The 20,245-nt window shown below is 37.3% G+C and overlaps 2 protein-coding genes across 11 annotated transcripts; one reads left to right on the forward strand and one right to left on the reverse strand.

Annotated features, from left to right (window-relative positions):
- Positions 1–1,140: 1,140 nt before the first annotated feature.
- LOC111799563 (mediator of RNA polymerase II transcription subunit 12-like) lies at positions 1,141–15,605 on the forward strand. Of its 7 annotated transcripts, none has more exons than XM_023682931.1 (14): positions 1,141–1,231; positions 1,443–1,523; positions 2,412–2,678; positions 3,713–3,772; positions 4,029–4,134; positions 4,799–4,867; positions 5,024–5,077; positions 5,170–5,277; positions 6,990–7,139; positions 7,223–7,570; positions 7,667–10,083; positions 10,793–13,351; positions 13,612–13,945; positions 14,605–15,605. In XM_023682931.1, the coding sequence occupies exons 3-14, from the start codon at positions 2,551–2,553 to the stop codon at positions 15,058–15,060; spliced, it is 6,789 nt and encodes a 2,262-aa protein (XP_023538699.1). In that variant the 5' UTR covers positions 1,141–1,231; positions 1,443–1,523; positions 2,412–2,550; the 3' UTR covers positions 15,061–15,605. The 7 variants fall into 7 exon arrangements, with proteins under 7 accessions (XP_023538699.1, XP_023538700.1, XP_023538697.1 ...); XM_023682932.1 differs by having other exon boundaries at positions 2,498–2,678; XM_023682929.1 differs by adding an exon at positions 1,778–1,840 and having other exon boundaries at positions 1,159–1,523; positions 2,498–2,678.
- Positions 15,606–16,071: 466 nt separating this feature from the next.
- Positions 16,072–20,118, reverse strand: LOC111799564 (pentatricopeptide repeat-containing protein DOT4, chloroplastic-like). 4 transcript variants are annotated; one of them, XM_023682934.1, is made up of 4 exons: positions 17,891–20,118; positions 17,523–17,622; positions 17,285–17,354; positions 16,072–17,201 (listed from the first exon to the last, which is right to left on the reverse strand). In XM_023682934.1, the coding sequence occupies exon 1, from the start codon at positions 19,975–19,977 to the stop codon at positions 18,163–18,165; it is 1,815 nt and encodes a 604-aa protein (XP_023538702.1). In that variant the 5' UTR covers positions 19,978–20,118; the 3' UTR covers positions 16,072–17,201; positions 17,285–17,354; positions 17,523–17,622; positions 17,891–18,162. The 4 variants fall into 4 exon arrangements, with proteins under 4 accessions (XP_023538702.1, XP_023538703.1, XP_023538704.1 ...); XM_023682935.1 differs by having other exon boundaries at positions 16,072–17,210; XM_023682936.1 differs by having other exon boundaries at positions 16,072–17,354; positions 17,560–17,622.
- Positions 20,119–20,245: the final 127 nt, after the last annotated feature.

Here is a 20,245-nt window from a genome sequence, read left to right on the forward strand (position 1 = left end):
ATAAATAAATCAATTTCCACCCTATTTTTTTTAATAAAAAATTAAATCTCAATAATAATGAAATTATTAGTTTATCCATAAATGTAGATAAATTAATTATTATAAATTTTAAATGACATAAAACTAATAAAATGCTTATATTTTGCTCCTATTTTTATTACATAATTTGAGAATTTTGAATTAAAAACTTTTAAACGCAATCGACCAACTTGATAACGGACAACTTACATACCTTTTATCGTGTTGTCGTATAGCTCTACGAGATATCAATGCATGCACTATTACTATTACCTCGTACACGCTCGTTTTGTATTACTATTACCTCGTACACGCTCGTTTTGTATCACTGTTCCCTCGTACGTGCTCGTTTTGTATTAAAGTCACGATTGCAAATCTAACAATAATTTTAGTTGGTTGCACTATATCCAAAAGTGATTTTATTGCTAATATTTTGCTCGTAAATTTTGAATTTCTAATTAATAATTTTTAAACGCATTCGACCAACTTGGTAATGGACAACTTACATACCTTTTATCGTGTTGTCGTATAGCTCTACGATATATTAATGCATGCATTATTACTGTTACCTCGTACACGCTCATTTTGTATTACTGTTACCTCGTACACACTCGTTTTGTATTACTGTTACCTCGTACACATACGTTTTGTATTAAAGTCACGGTTGCGAACCTAACAATAATTTTAGTTGGTTGCAATGATTTTATTGCTAATATTTTGCTTGTATTTTTATTACGTAATTTGAGAATTTCGAATTAATAACTTTTAAACGCATTCGACCAATTTGGTAATGGGCAACTTACATACCTTTTATCGTGTTGTCGTATAGCTCTACGATATATTAATGCATGCACTGTTACTGTTACCTCGTACACGCTCGTTTTGTATTAAAGTAACGATCAGATAACTCATCGTACACGCTCGTTTTTCCTACACTTGCTCATCGCATTAAATAATAAAATCTCAAAAGATTGCACAAAAATTTGGGATATTTGCAAAATTGCCCCAATCGCCATGCTTGAATGACTATGAAAGTGGGCATTTTAGCAAGAAGATTTAGTAAAAGTGGATATAAACTAAATAAATAAAAATAAATTTATTTGTTATTAATTACGAGATCACCCCCATTCTTTCCATTATTCCAACACCGGGGTAGCCAGAGGCGTCGTCGTCGTCGTCACCAGCATTAAGCTGAAGAGTCAAAGCCTTCAAGGTCCGACACCCTTCTTCTTCCTTCACGAATTCCTCCATTTATCTGCTCTGGAAACTGCTCGCAAGTTTTTCTTTTCCTTTTCCTTTTGGCGTCCATTAATGGCTTCAAAATCTCGTACAGTTGCGCTCTCCAAGTGAAATCCCAATATTGTATTTTTATTGATTTTTCTTCCATTCTCTCCTTCTTCGTTGATATCTTCTGAATCGTGTAGAAAACCCTTGCTCCACTGCGTAGTTGTACCTAATTAGTCACTACTAGAAGAACCGGCTTGCTGCGTCGAATTCGGGATCAGGTTTTTCCCTAAACCCTAGTTTCCAAATTGTGTTATTTGATTTGATGCGGTTGCGTACTTTGTGTGTATTTTATATGTTTTAGAATTTTAGTTCAGATCACGCATAATTGCCCTTGAAATTTAGGGTTTATAGTAGTTCGTTCTGAACTGTTAATGAGCTTAGTTTTGTTTCATGTATTTGAGCGTAGTCTTCTATATTAATCATTACGAGGGTTCTCCGAGCAGATTAGAGCTTTTTTGGGGTTCATATTTAGTATGGCTTTGCCAACGAACTTCGAAGTATAGGCATCACCTTGGCTCGTACTTTAAGAGATACGGTATTCCTCTCCGACTTTAATGTGTTATGCTGACCGTAGTTTACTCTGTTCAGTCCTGGGGAATGTATGTTATATCAAGCATTGTTTCTCTACGCCTGTTATAAATTTGAATAATCTTCAGGTCACATGACTTATTTGAGATTAAAATTTAAACTGCAATCTTATGGACTGCAAATTTAGATGGATGCGATGTTGGTTGTAAACTTTTGACAAGACATGTTAAATGTAATTGAACTATATAAACTTGAGTTTCGTTGTGATAGTCTTTGACAAGATATGTTAAATTCTGGAACTGGGTTTGTGGCACATTGAAATGTGCAATCATCAAGCAGAATTTGTGACTCGTGTTGTTTATTTCACACTGCCGCTGTATATTTCCACAATGTTTTATCACCACAAAACTTTTATTCCTAAGATTGTTTGCAATTCGTTTCTGATTCCTTGGATTCAACTTCATACAAAATGGACAAGATCTTGAATCTATGAACGTGTATCTTTAGTTTATGTCTTTTTGTTATTGTTTGAAATTGACTAGCTTTTGAATTGCTCGGTTGGACTTGTATGGCCAAAGAATTTGCAACGGGATCTTACACCTGTTCTTCACCCAATAGAACTAAGTTACAAGCACGCAATTTGAATGTGGTCTGTTTGGCACAGCTTTATATAGCAGACCGATGCTGACGGAAGTATGCAGTTGATGGTTGGGAGATATGCAAAGGTATCATCCTGCCAGCTGCACTAGTGCAGTTAATAATAGTGCAATAGGTGGGCCATCAGCAAGGGATGCTATCCGAGCTGATTCCTCTTCATTGCCAGCTAATTTTCCTTTAAATTCCAGGTAAAGAGATTTATAGATTCTGTGAAACTGGGGAATTTTTTTTTTTTTTTTTTTTGGCGATAATGATTCCGTAGCCTTTTTTTATACGTTCTTCCTGTAACGTTTCCTTTTTTGTTCTCTGTGCAGTTTAGTTACTTTTTTTTTAAGGCATGTAGTAGTTAAGAGTTTTTTACTTCATCAGTCTGCAACTTTGTTAACTGCTGTATTGTGGTCTGAGACATGTACATTTTATTCAGGGAAAACTGCAAACTCTCCATTTCAAGTTCCCCTATTAAGCTAATTACGATGCTGTCCTGAATTTTTTTTCTAATTTTGTCAGATGTACCTTTAAGGCTGTAAGTCTCTGTAGTTGCCGTAAGTTATGCAGCTGAAAAGTAAAAGTACCTTTAAACTTTGAAATGTTGAGATAAAATTGAAGCAGCTGAAAAGTAAAAGAAATAGACAATGGTTTGATGTATGATTTGAGGGAATTGAGTGGTTTGAGAAAATTAAGGAAATAAAAAGAAGTGAGATATGGACTAACTTTTTTGTTTTGGTTTTATTTTTGGATCGTCCCCTTTCATTTTTGTTTTGTGCTGTTTTATTATCATTATTATTCTTGTTGTTGGCTTGTTTATTTAATAATTTTCTCATGAAAGTATTATTATTAATTATTTTATTATTATTTTTTTTTTTGTAAAAGACAACGATAAAAGTTAGCCCTTGTTGTGTAATGGTATGACTATCAAACTAAAAGGAGTATATATGGTATGACTACCAAACTAAAAGGAGTATATAGCTAACTTCCCAAATAGTTTTTGGGTTGCATTTGAAATTCTCCCGTACTATATAAATGAGAGCAATTTATTGCATTTGATTTCTCAAATGTTTGTTGCTTACAAGATTATGAGCAGCCAGTGGGATTAATGGCTTGCTTGCTGTTTAATTTTTTCTATTTCTGGGAGGATATGCCGATTTACCTATTCTTCGGTACTCTTCTTTTTCACCTTGAATTTATCTCTCCCGAAATCAACTGAATATTTCTTGATTTGCAGGCGGCCAGCTCCACTTGCACCATACAAGTTGAAGTGCGAGAAGGAGGCTTTAAATAATCGGTATTGGTTTGCAATATTTTCTTTTTACCATCTTCTTGTTTCATTTCATGCCAATAATTTGTAAGTTCGTTTTCTAAATATTTGTGTGATCTGATTTACATCATGGGTTGAATGAAATTTAATTGTTTTCTTTTCAGTTTTAAAGTTTTATAGAACATTTTGAGTGCTCGATTGATTGCATCTATATGGATTTGCTATTCTTTTCCTGGGTAGTATTTTCTTTCTCACACAATGCTTTGTTCTCTGTCAATCTTAGGTTAGGGCCTCCTGACTATTACCCTCAAACTCCTAGCTGTCCTGAGGAGAACCTCACTAGAGAGTATGCGCAGTCTGGATACAAAGAGACTGTCGAAGGGCTTGAGGTACATCTTTCTTATCAGCAGCTTTTAGATTGAGTTTGTGTAATCGTATTTTCTTTCTGGTTTGGTGAAGTTTAATGTATTACCTTAGCGAATATAAGCAATTCAATTGAACACACATTTTGGAGGTTCTAATGATGCACTTCAATATGTTTTCTCCTCGTTCCATTAGCTTTCCTTACACTCATTCATGTGCTTGCTTCACTTGACAAATATCTTTCCTTCATGGATGAAAATTTTAATTTTTATCTAGATTGTGCTCTTGTTCATGTAATAAAATTATTTGAGTTTAGAGCTTGACCAACTTGATCAAGTTTGTAATTACCATTGGATGAACATATTTTGACTATTCGACATGTAATAAAATTATTTGGGTTTAGAGCTTGACCAACTTGATCAAGTTTGTAATTACCATTGGATGAACATATTTTGACTATTCTAACCAACCTCTTCTTTGTATTGAGTGCTTGTTTGACTTATGTTTATAACAATATAAGCAATTTAACCTTTTCCCTATTTTGTTTTCTAATTCATCAAAACCTTTCTCTTTGTAATAGATTATGTTTCTTGGCNAAAAAAAAAAAAAAAAAAAAAAAAAAAAAAAAAAAAAAAAAAAAAAAAAAAAAAAAAGATTATGCAATTTATTTGTCTTTGTTGAGTGTGTCAGGAGGCCAGAGAAATCTTATTGACTCAGGTTCAAGCATTTTCTAAGCATCTCGTCATCAAGTGCAAGGATGTAAGTTACTCGAATCAATAGCTACCAAATTCCCCCCACCCCCCATGTTGCGTACTTGGAAAATTTTATTACTGCTAATAATTTTAATTCTTATGGCTTTTAAGGCGATCAATTGGTTAGATGTGCAGTAAGAAACTTATTTCTCTTTCTCTGCAGGCTATAAGAAAACGTCTGAGGGCCATAAATGATTCACGTGCTCAAAAGCGGAAGGTGAAACTTTCTTTCTTCATTATTTAGTAAGGATTTTCTAACCATCCATTTGTTAACCTCATTCTAATTTTTCTTTCGTTATTATATGACAGGCTGGTCAAGTTTATGGTGTTCCCCTATCTGTTTCTTTATTAACAAAGCCTGGCATCTTTCCCGAACAAAAACCTTGTAGTGAAGATTTTCGGAAAAAGTGGATTGAGGTATTCCTTCCTTCTGCATATAAGAAAATAAAGGGATATTGAAAATTGATTTTAGCTACCTATACTTTTCTAATGTTTAGAGCAAAATTTTTATAAATTTCATGTTATGACTTAGTTCACCTTTTTTGTTGAGTATCTTTTCTATTTCTTCAATTGCTATACATTGAATAGTAGAGAGGTAGTTCTTTTCTGATTTGTGCATGGGTGATGTATAGCTGCATGAGTAACCACGTGAAAGCATGTAGGAGTGGGGTATTTTCACGTGCATGATTCTATGTCAAGAACACACACACACACACACATTAGTTAACGTGATAAGTGGGGGTGGGGGGTGAAAGTAAAAGGGAATTTCCATTTTCTCATTTGGTATACTTCAATCGACCACATTCTCTTTTAAGAAATTAAAATTTCCATTTGATCTGTTTTAGCTATTAATTGAGTGATACTTCAACATGGTATTAGGATAGGATGGGTTTGGACACGTATAGCGTCATTTTCCTCCCCAATTAAACTGATAGTTACTTGTTAGGACTTATGCCAATTTCCAAGCCATTAGGCCAAGTTTAATTGAAAGTTGATTAGTAGAATGAAGAGCAACTACTGAATTATAAAGTATCAACAGCCTAATATTCAGTATGATCGCCTTTGATTCATTGAATTCTTTACTCTTTTTCTTGATTTAATCACTCTATACACCCTCTTGGCCCAACCTAGGACACTCATAAAGATCCTTTTCCAAACCTTCTCCGGTTGTTTCAAGTCGAGAGATAGATAAATACATGCATCCTATTGCACTGATTGGTGTTGTTCACAGTGACCAGGGGGTTTGGCAACTAAGAAGTGAGTTATTATCAGCCAAACGTTCTCCAAAATATGGACCATAAATAATGATTGATTAAGCAACCCATGCATAATATTGTGAATTTTTTTTGCCGTTACCAAGTATCAGCAAAAATTACTACAGAAAAGATATAAAATTGTTGGCCCATATGGCGAGGGGAGTTAAGAAATTAATTTTATTGTAATCAAACTGGTGCCTGTTGTTGCACGAGGTGTTATTATACTAGGTGCTAAAGCATGGTGTTTTGTATCAATTGAGCAAAGAGGGTTGTCATTGTGTAGCGGTATTTGAAAACATATCTTGAGGACGACCTAAAGCACTCATGGTATCATTATGAATATACAAACCAAGACTGGGAACACCAAAAAAATATACACACCCAATTGAGATGTGATATGATTGCATCACGATGTCTAAGGATACGATTTAAAATATTGTTGTAGCGAGTAGTCAAAATCTTGTACCATAAAAATGGCTGCATGCTCAGCAACATAGACTATATCCACCAATCGACATGCGATGTGTGAACAATGAAAGTTATGTACCATAGTCGATAGTTAGATGTGGATAAGGGGGTATCAAATAGATATGGTGAGCTACAATAATGGTTTAAGAGCTCAACATAGCTAGGTTAAGGGATAATTGAACACACGGTGACATTGTTAAATTGAACACGCGGTGACACTGTTAGGATCTCATATAGTCCTTCATGGCCCTTGCTTGTAAATGAACCTTTACGTGCTGCTAAACTATCTTTTATACTATAACCAATGCCCTTTTAACTAAAGATCTTGGGTTGAATGGTGTTTTAACATTCCTCAAGTTCAACCACTCCTCACTTCATTTGAAACACTATGTCCTCTTGATGCAGGGTTTATCACAACAGCATAAACATTTGCGATCTTTGGCAGATAATGTTCCTCATGGGTATAGGAAAAGGGCTCTTTTTGAAGTTCTCATTAGGAATAATGTCCCATTGCTGAGAGCAACATGGTTCATTAAAATTACTTATCTTAATCAGGTGAATGTGCTTAAACTTTGTAATGGTCACTTAAACCTAGGTTGACAATTTTGAATGTAGCAGTTTATGGTTTTACATTACAGGTGCGCCCTAATTCTGCTAGTATATCATGTGGAGCATTCGACAAAGCTCAGTTATCGCGTACTGAATTTTGGACCAAAGATGTGGTTGACTATTTGGAATGCCTGGTGGAGGAATTTTTTTCAAGAGGCAATTCTCATTTGACTCCACCAAACAAAGACCAGTCTCCGCAAATGTTTTCTGTTGGGTTCCCACATACAAAGGGTGATCCTCCTTCAGCGATCTTTGATGGTGAAGAGCCTTCATTACATTTCAAATGGTGGTATGTGGTTAGGCTATTGCTATGGCATCAAGCTGAAGGGCTTCTGCTTCCCTCTCTCATTGTCGATTGGGTGCTGGGACAATTAGAGGTATTAAATCCTAAAATGATTGGAGAAGAATTTGGAAATATCTTGAGTATTTAGTTTCATCTCTCAAAGATTTCATTTTCCTGTTTGTTTTCTCAGGAAAATGATGTTCTCGAGTTTTTGGAGTTGCTGCTGCCAATTATTTATGGTGTTTTAGATACAATTGTCCTATCTCAGACCTATGTACGTACTCTTGTCAGAATTTCTGTTCGGTTTATCCGAGATTCTTTTCCTGGTGGGTCAGATCTAGTAGATAATTCAAGGAGAGCATACACAACATCTGCTTTGGTGGAAATGGTTCGCTATTTAGTTCTGGCTGTGCCCGACACATTTGTTGCTTTGGATTGCTTCCCATTTCCACCTTGTGTTGTATCACATACAGTTAATGAAGGGAATTTTGGGTCAAAGGTACCTGAAGATGCAACAAAATTGAGATATGCTTCAGCAGAAGTTGCCAGTCCATTCAGAAGTAAAGGGATTGATTTTCAGTATCAATCCTCAGCTTTTGATAATGTTGTTTCATCAATACAGAAATGTACAGACAGTCTTGCAAAGGCAGTAAACCCTGAATTCCCAGTTTGCAGCGTGGCTAAAGCTGTGCATGCATTGGATAAGTCTCTACTACATGGAGATATTGGAGTAGCTTATAAATATCTTTTTGAAAACTGCTGTAACGGATCCATATGTGAAGCTTGGTTTGAAGAAGTAAACCCGTGTTTAAGAATGCCATTGAAATGGAACCAGACTGTCAATGTGGCATTTGCTTGTTCAGTATTTTTTCTTTGTGAGTGGGCAACATGTGACTACAGGGATTTTTGGAGTGCTGCACCTCGAGAGCTAAAGCTCACTGGTGGGAAAGTTTTTTCTCAGGTTTATATTGCCACTAGGCTTCTGAAAATGAAAGCCAGAGATCTTCGAAGTTTATCTGGACGTAAATATGAAAATGCAATTGGACTCAATTCCACCATTGTAAAGGGTTCTAGCCATCAGAACAGTTCATTTGGTAGGAAACCAGTTGGGAATTTACATGAACCAAAAAGTAGGTTGAAAAGGTCGGGAGGTGCTGGTTCTTTAGACTTGTTTGAAAGTCCAGGTCCTTTACATGATATTCTTGTTTGTTGGATTGATCAACATGAAGTGCAAAAAGGAGAAGGTTTTGAGCGTGTTCAGTTTCTCATTGTGGAACTTATACGTGCTGGTATATTTTATCCTCATTTATATGTAAGGCAGCTAATAGTTAGTGGAATTGTGGACTCCAATGGCCCAGCAGTTGAGCCAGATAGAAGGAGGAGACACCAACAAATCTTGAAATATTTACCCGGAAGTTTTATTCATGCCACTCTGGATGATGGGAAAATTGCACAAGGAGCACAACTTGTAGACATTATAAATGTCTACTCCAAAGAACGTCGTCTGGTACTTCATGGGCTCGAATGGGAACAAAAAAGTGATATTAGCTGCGCAAATACATCATTAAATCAAAAGCGAAAGATGTGTCCAACCTCCGACAAGGTTTCTAGTTCTGTTACTTCTGTGAACCAATTGAAATCAATTAAGTCATTGTCCAACATGAGCACTACTAAAAGTATCATAAGTGAAGTTGACATTGAAGAGCTGAAGGAAGCCATATCATTGCTTTTACGGTTTCCAAACAGTTCATCAACTCCCACAGATACTGATCTAGATGATACTACAGGGACTGCTAAGAAGTCTTTTGCATCAGTATATGGGAAAATAGATATTGCAGAAGCAACACCTGGGTGTGAAGATTGCAGAAGAGCCAAAAAAAGGAAAGTAAGTGATGAAAAGCCCTTGTACCTTCATGGATCTTCTTCACCAATTCCATCAGATGACGAAGATACGTGGTGGGTGAAGAAGGGGCCTAAATCCTCTGAAACATTGAAGGTTGATCCACCGGTAAAGACAACAAAGCCAGTTTTAAAGGGAAGACGCAAGACACAAAGTCTTGCTCATCTAGCTGCGTCTAGGATTGAAGGTAGTCAGGGTGCATCAACGAGTCATGTATGTGATAATAGGGTAGCCTGTCCTCACCATAGATCTGGAATGGAAGGTGATTCTACCAGACCAATAGATGCTAGCAAAATAAATCATGGTGGTGATATTGCTTTTATTGGAAAAAGTTTAAAACGACTTCGACTTACTGAGAAGCGAGCAATTTCAAGTTGGTTTATGACTGCTGTTAAGCAGATTATCGAAGAGACTGAGAAGACTAGCACAAAAGCTGGCCAATTTGGTCGGTCCTTAACAGCTGTTGACGATAGGAATACCATACGCTGGAAGTTTGGCGAGGATCAGCTTTCATCCATATTGTATTTAACAGATGTATGTAATGATTTTGTTTCAGGGGTCAAATTTCTCCTCTGGTTGCTGCCAAAAGTCCTTATTAGTTCAAATTCTACCATGAACAGCCGGAGGAGCATTCTACTTTTACCAAGGAATGTAGAAAATCAAGTGTGTGAAGTGGGCGAGGCATATCTATTATCTTCTCTCCGAAGGTGCACTATCTTTTTCCTATTTGAGTAATGATTTTTCATTATACTTCCAATGACGGTGGAATTTTTGGTGAACTTGCCTACAATAGTTATTATTCTCTCTTAGCATTATTCCATATATTTCTTAATTACTATTGATCTGACTGTATTTTCTTGATCTGCTCCGCCTTCTTCTCTCTGCCTCCTTTTCTTCCTGTGACTTCTGGAAATCTATTTAGACTTCTCTCTTTCTTTCATTGATCATTATACATCATGTAGATACAACTACCATAGGAAATGAGAAACCGAATGTAGATAAAGTTATTTCTGTGATTTAATTTTGAGTCATGTTTCCTTCCTGCAAATACCTCTGGGTGTTGACAAAGCATGTAATTTAGAAGGATTTTATGAGAACTTCTGTTTCTTTCATTTTTTTTTCCAGTTTGTATTTCTGTTTTATGCTTGTAAATTAATAAATACCTGTAGATGATCTATACGCCTGCAATTTTCTACAAAAGTTTAGCTTGTCTAGTTTCCCCCTCCTCTGTTAAGTAATATATGAGACATGAACGTTTTCTGTAGACTTTTGGCTTGTTTGATAAACCGCGTGCTCTCTCTCTCTCTCTCTATCAATACTCATGCATGCGCGTGTAATATATTGTCGTGGAGGTGCTTTATCAGATATTATGACTCTTTCTGTTTATCTCAATGTCTCTTACCATTGTACTTGCAGGTACGAGAATGTACTTGTTGCAGCTGATCTTATTTCAGAAGCGTTGTCATCTATAGTCCATCGTGCTATGGCTATTATGGCTTCAAATGGCCGTATTTCAGGCTCTGCAGCGGTAGTTTATGCTCGACATTTATTGAAAAAGTATGGCAGCATACCTAGTGTCATTGAATGGGAGAAGAGTTTTAAGACAACATGTGACAAGAGACTTATTGCTGAACTTGATCCAGCAAGTTCATTGGATGGAGAGTTGGGGCTTCCACTTGGAGTTCCTGCAGGTGTGGAGGATCTTGATGATTTTTTTAGGCAAAAGATTGGGGGTGGACGACTCTCTAGAGTTGGAATGAGTATGCGAGAACTGGTACAGCGACAAGTTGATGATGCCTTTCACTATTTGTTTGGAAAAGATAGGAAAGTCGTTACTGGTGGTGCGCCGAAGGTGCTTGCCTCAGAGAAATCAGCTGAGGGATATCAGATAGCTCAAAAAATAATTACAGGATTGATGGAATGCATCAGGCATACAGGTGGTGCTGCTCAGGAAGGTGATCCATCCTTGGTGTCTTCTGCTGTTTCAGCTATTGTTGGTAATCTGGGTTCAACTGTGTCTAAGATGGCTGATTTTATAGCTGGAGGATGTTCGAATTTTCCATCCGCTTCTGGTTCATTGGACTTTGTTAGGCGCATTTTATGCATTCATATTACCTGCCTATGCCTTCTCAAGGAAGCTCTAGGAGAACGTCAAAGCCGTGTATTTGAGATTGCTCTTGCAACGGAAGCCTTTTCTGCACTTGCTGGAGTATATCCTCCTGGGAAGCCATCAAGATCTCAGTTTCAATTATTAGCTGATTCCCATGAATCTAACGCTCATGTCTTTGGTGATAGCACCAAAGTAATAGGTAGAGCCACAAAAATTGCAGCAGCTATTTCTGCACTTGTCATTGGGGCAGTTATTCAGGGGGTTTGTAGTCTGGAACGGCTGGTAACACTCTTTAGGTTAAAAGAAGGATTAGATTTTATTCAGTTTGTTAGAACTACTAGGTCAAATGCAAATGGCAACACTCGTACAATGGGAATGCATAAGATTGAAAGTTCCATAGAGGATTATGTACATTGGTTTAGGTTGCTTGTTGGAAATTGCAGAACTGTGTTTGATGGGTTGATCGTGGAGCTACTAGGTGAGCCGTCTATTGTGGCACTTTTTAGAATGCAACGGTTGCTTCCACTTAGCTTGGTCCTATCTCCTGCCTATTCAATATTCTCATTTGTTGTATGGCGCCCTTTTATCCAGAATGCTGCTTTTACTGCTCGTGAAGATGTGAATCAACTGTGTCAATCTTTAACAATCGCAATTGGTGATATTGTAAGACATTTGCCTTTTCGAGATGTTTGTTTAAGGGATAGTCAGGGTTTCTATAACCATTTGATGAACGATACCAGTGATGTAGAATTTGCTGCTATACTGGAGTTGAATGATATTCCTTTGAAGCCCATGGCCTTTGTTCCTCTACGTGCAAGGCTATTCTTGAATACTATTATTGATTGTAAGTTGCCAAGTTCTGTGTACAATCAAGATGATGGGAGTAGGATTTCGGGAGTTGGTGATAGCAAAGGTCATTATTCTGAGAGAAAAATGAAGTTGCTGGACAGGCTTGTATATGTTTTGGATACCTTACAACCTGCAAAATTTCATTGGCAGTGGGTGGAACTTAGGCTTCTTTTGAATGAACAAGCCCTTATCGAGAAACTTGAGACACTTGAGACTCGAGATCTGTCCTTAGCTGATGCTGTTCGTTTGTCGTCACCAAGTCCTGAAAAAGTAGCTGCTTCTGATAATGAGAAGAATTTTATTGAGATTATTCTTACAAGGTTGTTGGTCAGGCCTGATGCTGCACCTCTTTTCTCAGATGTGATTCATCTTTTTGGCAGGTCTCTTGAAGATTCAATGTTGTTGCAAGCCAAATGGTTTCTTGGCGGTCAAGATGTCCTATTTGGAAGGAAATCAATACGACAGAGACTAACTAATATTGCCGAGAGTAAAGGTCTATCGACTAAAACCATGTTTTGGAAGCCTTGGGGTTGGTGTATTTCTGGCTCGGATTCTTCTTATCTTGAAGAAGGAGAGGTTGTTGAAGAAGGCACAGATTCTAGCAAGTATAGCCAAAAGTCTGTTGAAATGCTTGACAACGAAGTCTTGCATTCCAGTCAGCAACATGTGACCGAGAGGGCTCTTATTGAATTAGTTCTTCCATGTATAGATCAGAGTTCTGAAGAATCACGCAACACCTTTGCTAATGATTTAATCAAGCAGTTGAATAATATTGAGCAACAAATAAATGCAGTTACTTCAGGGTCAAGTAAACAAACAGGACTTGTGCCCTCAGGGATAGAGGGCCCTACGAGCAAAGGAAGTAATCGCAAAATGAAAGGAGGCAGTCCTGGATTAGCTAGACGTTCAACAGGCTCACCAGATTCTCCTCTACCCTCACCTGCAGCTTTGCGAGCATCAATGTCGTTGCGTTTACAATTAATATTGAGGTTACTTCCGGTCATCCTCGAAGATAGGTAAATTTAGGAGTAATATTGGGATTACTCCCTCTGCTATACTAACTATTTTGATAATGCCAATTCTTTTTTATGCCTTATTTGTTAACATTACATATTGTTTGCATTTCTCAACTCACTGTCTATAAATGCTTTTCTTGCCGCTGCTTCATTATGGTTTTTCATGGTTCACTAGAGTCTGCAGCACTGATTACATTCTGAATTTTCCAGCAGTCAAGTGAAGTTCTAGTTTTTCTAAAAAAAAAAAAATCCATTTGCAGGGAGCCATCAGGACGGAACATGAGGCATATGCTTGCCTCTGTCATCCTTCGTCTTCTTGGCAGTCGAATAGTTCACGAGGATGCAAACCTTACCTTTTGTCCCACCCATAGTTCGATGGTAAAGAAGGAAGTAGAGTCATCTTCCGAAGCGTCACTTGCTATATTTGCAGACCTACCAGGTGAAAGTCTTTTTGGTAGTATGTTATTGATTCTACATGGGCTATTGAGCAGTTGCCAGCCAAGTTGGCTAGGTTTGAAAATTGCTGCTAAGTCGACCAATGAAACAAGAAAGGATTCTACTGCTCTTGTTCGTGAACTGGCTGAAAGTTTACAGGTTAGCCATCAACCTTAGTCTTCACATTTTCACAAATAACTTTTTACTCTCATAACAGAAACAGAAAAAGCATAGGGTGAAAGGCAGCAATAATTACACAATAGACTCTTCAAATATTCAATTGCTTCTAGTTCAATTTTTTTTATTCATTATATTGAACCACTTGTTTTTTCGCACATCATCTCTAACATTTCTGGAAGGAGGGCCAGATATTTGTTTTAGTCACCATGTGAGAATATTATCAGCTTAGTAGGTTGCTGTATCGATATGCTAGATCATTCTTTTGACCCTTGGAATGGAAGATGGGACAAAATGTTTCTTTTACAGAGGAAACTCTTGCATTTTGTTTCTGTTGACAGAGTGAAAAAGGGCACGATATCGTAGTTGTCTACTAGCCCCACAATATTGATAACTAGCATTAGCTGTTTCAATGTCACTAGATGTGCACGCCGGTAATTCAACTTAATATAGAATTAAACGTCATATTGATAAACTATCGACACTAACAGTGCAAATTCCGATCTTTGTCGGATTCTAAAAGAGTAATACTCTGATCCTGTACCAAAGCAAAATATTATATGGATGTTTCATTTCAATCTGGTACTTGAAGGAAATATAATATCGTCCTTACGAGTTGTTTTGAATTAATTTGTTGACAGAATGAATTGCACCACATGCAACTACCTGATATGATTAGATGGCGCATCCAAGCTGCAATGCCCATTCCACTTCCTTCTGCTCGGTGCCTTTTATCTTACCAGCCACCAACAATATCTCCATCTGCCCTTTCTCCATTTCAATCCAGAAGTTCCACTCCTGGACTTGGTTCTGGAAATAGTAGCATGCCTCAAGGGGGCAAAGTAGCGTCACCAAGGGTTGTGCCTAATGCACCTGGGAAGTCGAAACATTTGCCACCGCAGCAGGATTATGATACAGAAATTGACCCTTGGTTGCTTCTAGAAGATGGTGCTGGATCAAGTCAATCTTCCAGCAACGCTGCTGTAATTGGTGCTGGAGAACATGCGAATTTCCGAGCATCTTACTGGCTTAAAGGGGCTGTGCGGGTGAGACGGACAGATTTGACGTATATTGGCGCAATGGATGATGACAGCTGATCATTTATTCACTGATCTTTTTATTTTATCTGGAGCTAGCAATCCCCTCAGCAGGTAAATTCTCGCATCCTGAAATTGCCTAAAAATCAGATCAAGATGGTAATCTTGAGCTCGTTTGAAGATGAAAAGGATATCTGTTGTGACCGGGATAATTTTTTATGGGGTGGGTGACCATCGTGGAGGTAATCTGAAAGATGATGTTCACACACATCCATCCTACAAGGTGTTGGCCTAGCTCGGATTCTAACCCTTCAATTGTCCTGCGTTCGGAACTGCAGGGTGCGGTTCGGAGGTTTGTTGTATATATAGGGATTAATTGTTTCACTTCACTGATTAATCCAAATGGAAAAAAATCATAATATGGTCTGTTAGTTGCATGCCCATTACTCTCCCCCTCCCTCCAGATAAGCTTTGCAGCTGTTTATTTTGTAGAGGTATGTTTGAAATTCATTTCTTGCATTTTGTGAACTAGACAGCCATTCTTTACTTGGTCATATTAACTGTTGGAATTGGAATTGGAATTGAGAGATACTTCCTACTGTCATATGCTTCGAAGGCAGATTAGCAATACCACCACGCCCCGGGATTTCGACTACATTTTTTCAGTTTGCGTTAAGCATCTTCTCTGTTGAGTTCTTAGAGGGCTTAGACATTAAAGTATCAATCAGGAAATTGCAGTTTGGCTTATGCGCTTGCTTTCTGTGTATATGTATTTATAGGCTGTAGGGCAAAGTAATTTGGTGTTTTCTTATTTTGTTGTCTTAATTTGCTTTCCATGAGAATTGTCTTTCTGATGATTAGATATCAGCTCCCAATTCCTTTGACACAACTGCTGATACAGTGTTCTTATCTCTTGATTGAGTATTGGCTGCTGTAAGATCAATTGTTGGTATTTTCTTCATCTTCTAATAATGTAGTTACAAATTCAAATATATGAGTGAAATCTTATTGGAACTGTCATATCCCGTTCATCCTTTGGAACCATATTACATCCCAAATTTGATGAAATAGGATGAATTGAAGCGGGGTTTCAATAGTTTGTAGTTTATCAGCTGATTTGTTTGCATCATCAAGGAACTGTCATATCCCGTTCATCCTTTGGAACCATATTACATCCCAAATTTGATGAAATAGGATGAATTGAAGCGGGGTTTCAATAGTTTGTAGTTTATCAGCTGATTTGTTTGCATCATCAAGGAACTGTCATATCCCGTTCATCCTTTGGAACCATATTACATCCCAAATTTGATGAAATAGGATGAATTGAAGCGGGGTTTCAATAGTTTGTAGTTTATCAGCTGATTTGTTTGCATCATCAAGGAACTGTCATATCCCGTTCATCCTTTGGAACCATATTACATCCCAAATTTGATGAAATAGGATGAATTGAAGCGGGGTTTCAATAGTTTGTAGTTTATCAGCTGATTTGTTTGCATCATTCTTTGATGAAGGGAGTTGACAAGTTAAATGAAATGATGGAATTTTTCAATCATCCAATTATAACAATGAGCAAATTTGTGTCCACCAAAATTCGAACTTTCGGAATGATATATTCTATTCTATCGGTTGTTTATTAATATGAATCGTTCAAGGCTCGACATTGATAGTTGAGCTGTGACTGCTTATAAAATAAATTTATGATACTTTCAATATGATGTATCAAATGTTCTATACGTTACATAAGAAATGAAGATAAAAATCTGTTGTTTTTATATTAAAAATAATAGGAAGGAAAATCACATGGAAAATGAAAAAAAAAAAAACCTAAACCGATGTATTTTGCTTTCGATCACTTTGAAGAATTTTGGTGAACGCTGCACGCCCCTCCTGTTCTTTGACCTTATTGAAGGAGGTAAAGTAGTTTTTCTCCACTTTATCTTAGCGGAACTAGCTTTGTTTTATTCTCTTATTGAACTCGAGTTTCACTATTCTTGAACAAGGTAAATAGGCTTCGCGTCTGTCCCTATCAGTCTCTTTCTCTTTATCTTTGTTCGGTTTTCTTTCTTTCATTTAGTTGAATTATACTTCTTTCCCAGAATTTTAGGATGCATAACTTTGCACAAATGTTCTTGGCTGCTTCTCATCTGTAGTGCCCATCTTGCTTCCTTTAGTACCATTTCTTCTTGAAAGAAGTGAAGAGACTGCAGCGACTTACAAGAATAACCATTGTAATGGATTCAAGGAAATTTTCTATATGCATCATACTTTGGTGAAGAATTTGAACCTTTTATTCATTTCTCATTTGTAAGTATCGTCCTCGATCACCGATCACCGTGCGTTATATGCTGGGGAACCTAAAACATTAATTGATACTTTCTTAGAACTCCACAACAGTTGTACAATCTATAGAACAAATCATGTTCAAGTAAAGTCGTTGTTAATTGATATTTTCAAGCCAATAGAAATAGGAGTGGAAGGTAGAAGCTTCAAATGAATAACAAGCCTATAAGAGAAGAGAGTACCAAGTAAATGAATAACAAGCCTACAAGCGGAGAGTACCAAGTCGATTGGCACGTCTGTTGTTTATGGCATTAACGAGAATCGCTTCAAGAATTCCGCCCCCTACATGAATCACGAATGGAAAGTTCGAACATTCAAGAAGAAGGCCAGATAAGTTTTTAACTAATAATCTTATAAGTTTTTCTCATGCTCTTCTACATCCTCTAGTATAAATAGATAGGTTATGAAATGGAAGTGTTTCAAGTAAATAAAAACTACCAAGACCATAACTTCCTTTCAAATTCAAGACAAACTCAGAACATTTAGTGGAATCCAATGATAGTCAATAACATGCATATGTTAAAGTTACTATATCATCTGTGTGAGTTACCTGACAAATTTGCCCGCTCCCATCAGTTATCTGACTAGGATTCATTGTTTCAACCTTCGCATTTTCACGAAGACTTTCCACTGCCTTGAAAAAGCGAAGAGGAGAGCGAAAAGAGGCTTAACGAGCTTTTTGCTGGCCGATCGATCACTTCATAAGCCCTTTAGCGCACAAGAACAAGGGTTGAGACCTCGAACTTCCCAGTGATCTTTGCTTTTAATAAAGCGAAGCAGGGTCGAGCAACCCAAACACCCATCCGCATCTTCCCATCTGTTTTACTCAATACAAAAGTTGTGCAACATTGCATGAAAGTCAGAATTGTTTGGTTCTAAAGCATTGAGCTGTTGAACAATAGAATCAGCGATGTCAGAGAACCCATGAGTTAATTTACAACCAGCAAAAAGAGCACCCCAGATCCTTGTATCAGGTTCTACTGCCATTTTCTTCACAAATTCAACGGCTTCTCTAATTTTTCCTTGCCTAGCAAGCAACTCCACCATACAAGCATAATGTGCCACTGTTGGAGTAATGTTATACTCGTCAATCATTGCATTAAACCACATCCAACCTTCCTTTTCCAATCCACATTGAGCACAAGCCGATAAAAGAGAAACGAAGAGCGTCCCATTCGGCTTCAAACCATAACTTAACATGTCTGAAAATGTATTGAGTGCCTCATTCCCGCAGCCATTCGTACCGTACCCTTTAATCATCGTACTCCAACAAACTAAATCCTTTGTCACAATCTCATCAAAAACATGTTCTCCTAGCTTTACCCTTCTAAGTATGCAGTAAAAATCAACCAAAGCAGACATCAAACATGTATTAGACGAGTAACCAGATTTCGTTATATGAGCATGTATACTTTCTCCCAGTTCCTGAGCATCCAATGAAGAACAGGCATTCACTAGACTTACAAAAGTTATAGCATTAGGCCTTTCATTAGTTGATTGCATCATTTTAAATGTCTGGATGGCACTAAGTGGTTCTTCGCCATGAGAGTATGCTGAGATCATTGCACTCCATGCAATGATATCTTTGTCAACAAGCTCATCAAATGTAAGTTTGGCCAACCCCAATTCACCAAATTTAGCATACATTTGGAGGAGTTCAGTTCCAACTGAAATAAAACAGAGAAAACCACCTTTCAGCGCATGACAATGAACAGCCAAGCCAAGTAAAAGTTCATCAACTAATAACACAGCAGCTATAAAGTCCAGCATCATCGTTTCGCCCAATTCGAATCCAAAAGACCGCATCCTTGTGAAAATTTTAAAGGCTTTACTAGGACAATTGTTTTGGATACACGCATGAGTTACAGTTCTCCATGACACCATGTCCTTTTTCCTCATAGTCTTCAAAACTCTAATTGATGCCTCAAGATTTCTACATTTTGAATACATATCCATGAGTGAGTTCTGAATGTTAACTATAGAATAAAAATCCCTTCTCATTGAAAACGCATGAATCTCTTTACCCAAAGATAGAGCACCAAAATCAGCACAAGCAGGTAGAATGCTTACAATGCTTACATGGTTTGGATGAACACCTTGATATTGCATCTCTCTGAAAAGATGAAATGCTTCAATAAACTGGCCATGTTTCACGCATGCCGAGATCACAGCACTCCACAAAACAACATCCTTATAAGGTATCTGATAAAACAACTTCCAAACGATCCCAATATCACGCATTGAATAAAACCCAAGAAGAGCCGTTGAAACTGCCACTTCTGATTCAAACCCCATTTTGATCACTCCTCCATGCATCACCTCAATCGTTGATTCCCAGCTTAATGCGTCAATCGCTCTTAATACGCTCAGCATTGTCACATAATTTGGCCTGTGCCCATTTGCGAACATCATCTTGAAGAAGCCAAAAGCCGAGTCCGGCTGGCCTGTTCTTACCAAATTGGTGATTTTAGACGTCCAAGAAATTACATCCTCTTGTTGAGCAAAGAATCCAACTGGGTCTTCATAATATGCTTGTTTTTTGGCTGAAGTAGCATCGATCACAAGACCTATCGTGTAATTTTTTCTTTGGGGACTTTTGACAAACAGGTAGCGTGCACATCTTGAAAAGCACAGCATATATTACATGCGAAGAGGGACAAATTCGAGATATCTGTTCTAACAGCTGCGGATTCTAGCAAGTGAATGAAAGGCTCAGCGGAATCCAAGAGAGCTAGAATATGAGAGGAGACTCGCGTGGAGCATTCGAACAATTCTACCGCTTCCATTTCCATCCATTTTTTTAACCTAATTTTTCAATTTTATTGAATTATTTAAAACTTTTTAAAAAATGTTATAAACAATTTTTACATTCAAGTAAAATAATAATAAAATTACAATTTTTAAT

The sequence above is a fragment of the Cucurbita pepo genome, chromosome LG08 (assembly GCF_002806865.2).
Source record: "Cucurbita pepo subsp. pepo cultivar mu-cu-16 chromosome LG08, ASM280686v2, whole genome shotgun sequence".
NCBI classification, from domain to species: Eukaryota; Viridiplantae; Streptophyta; class Magnoliopsida; order Cucurbitales; family Cucurbitaceae; genus Cucurbita; species Cucurbita pepo.

Excerpts from the sequence above, each read along its gene's own strand:
- LOC111799563 (XM_023682931.1), top strand. The coding sequence starts at position 2,551 with ATGCAAAGGTATCATCCTGCCAGCTGCACTAGTGCAGTTAATAATAGT. Across the intron at positions 4,135-4,798 it reads AGACTGTCGAAGGGCTTGAG|GAGGCCAGAGAAATCTTATT; the intron begins GTACATCTTTCT and ends TGAGTGTGTCAG. Across the intron at positions 7,571-7,666 it reads GGGTGCTGGGACAATTAGAG|GAAAATGATGTTCTCGAGTT; the intron begins GTATTAAATCCT and ends TTGTTTTCTCAG.
- LOC111799564 (XM_023682936.1), bottom strand. The coding sequence starts at position 19,977 with ATGCTGTGCTTTTCAAGATGTGCACGCTACCTGTTTGTCAAAAGTCCC.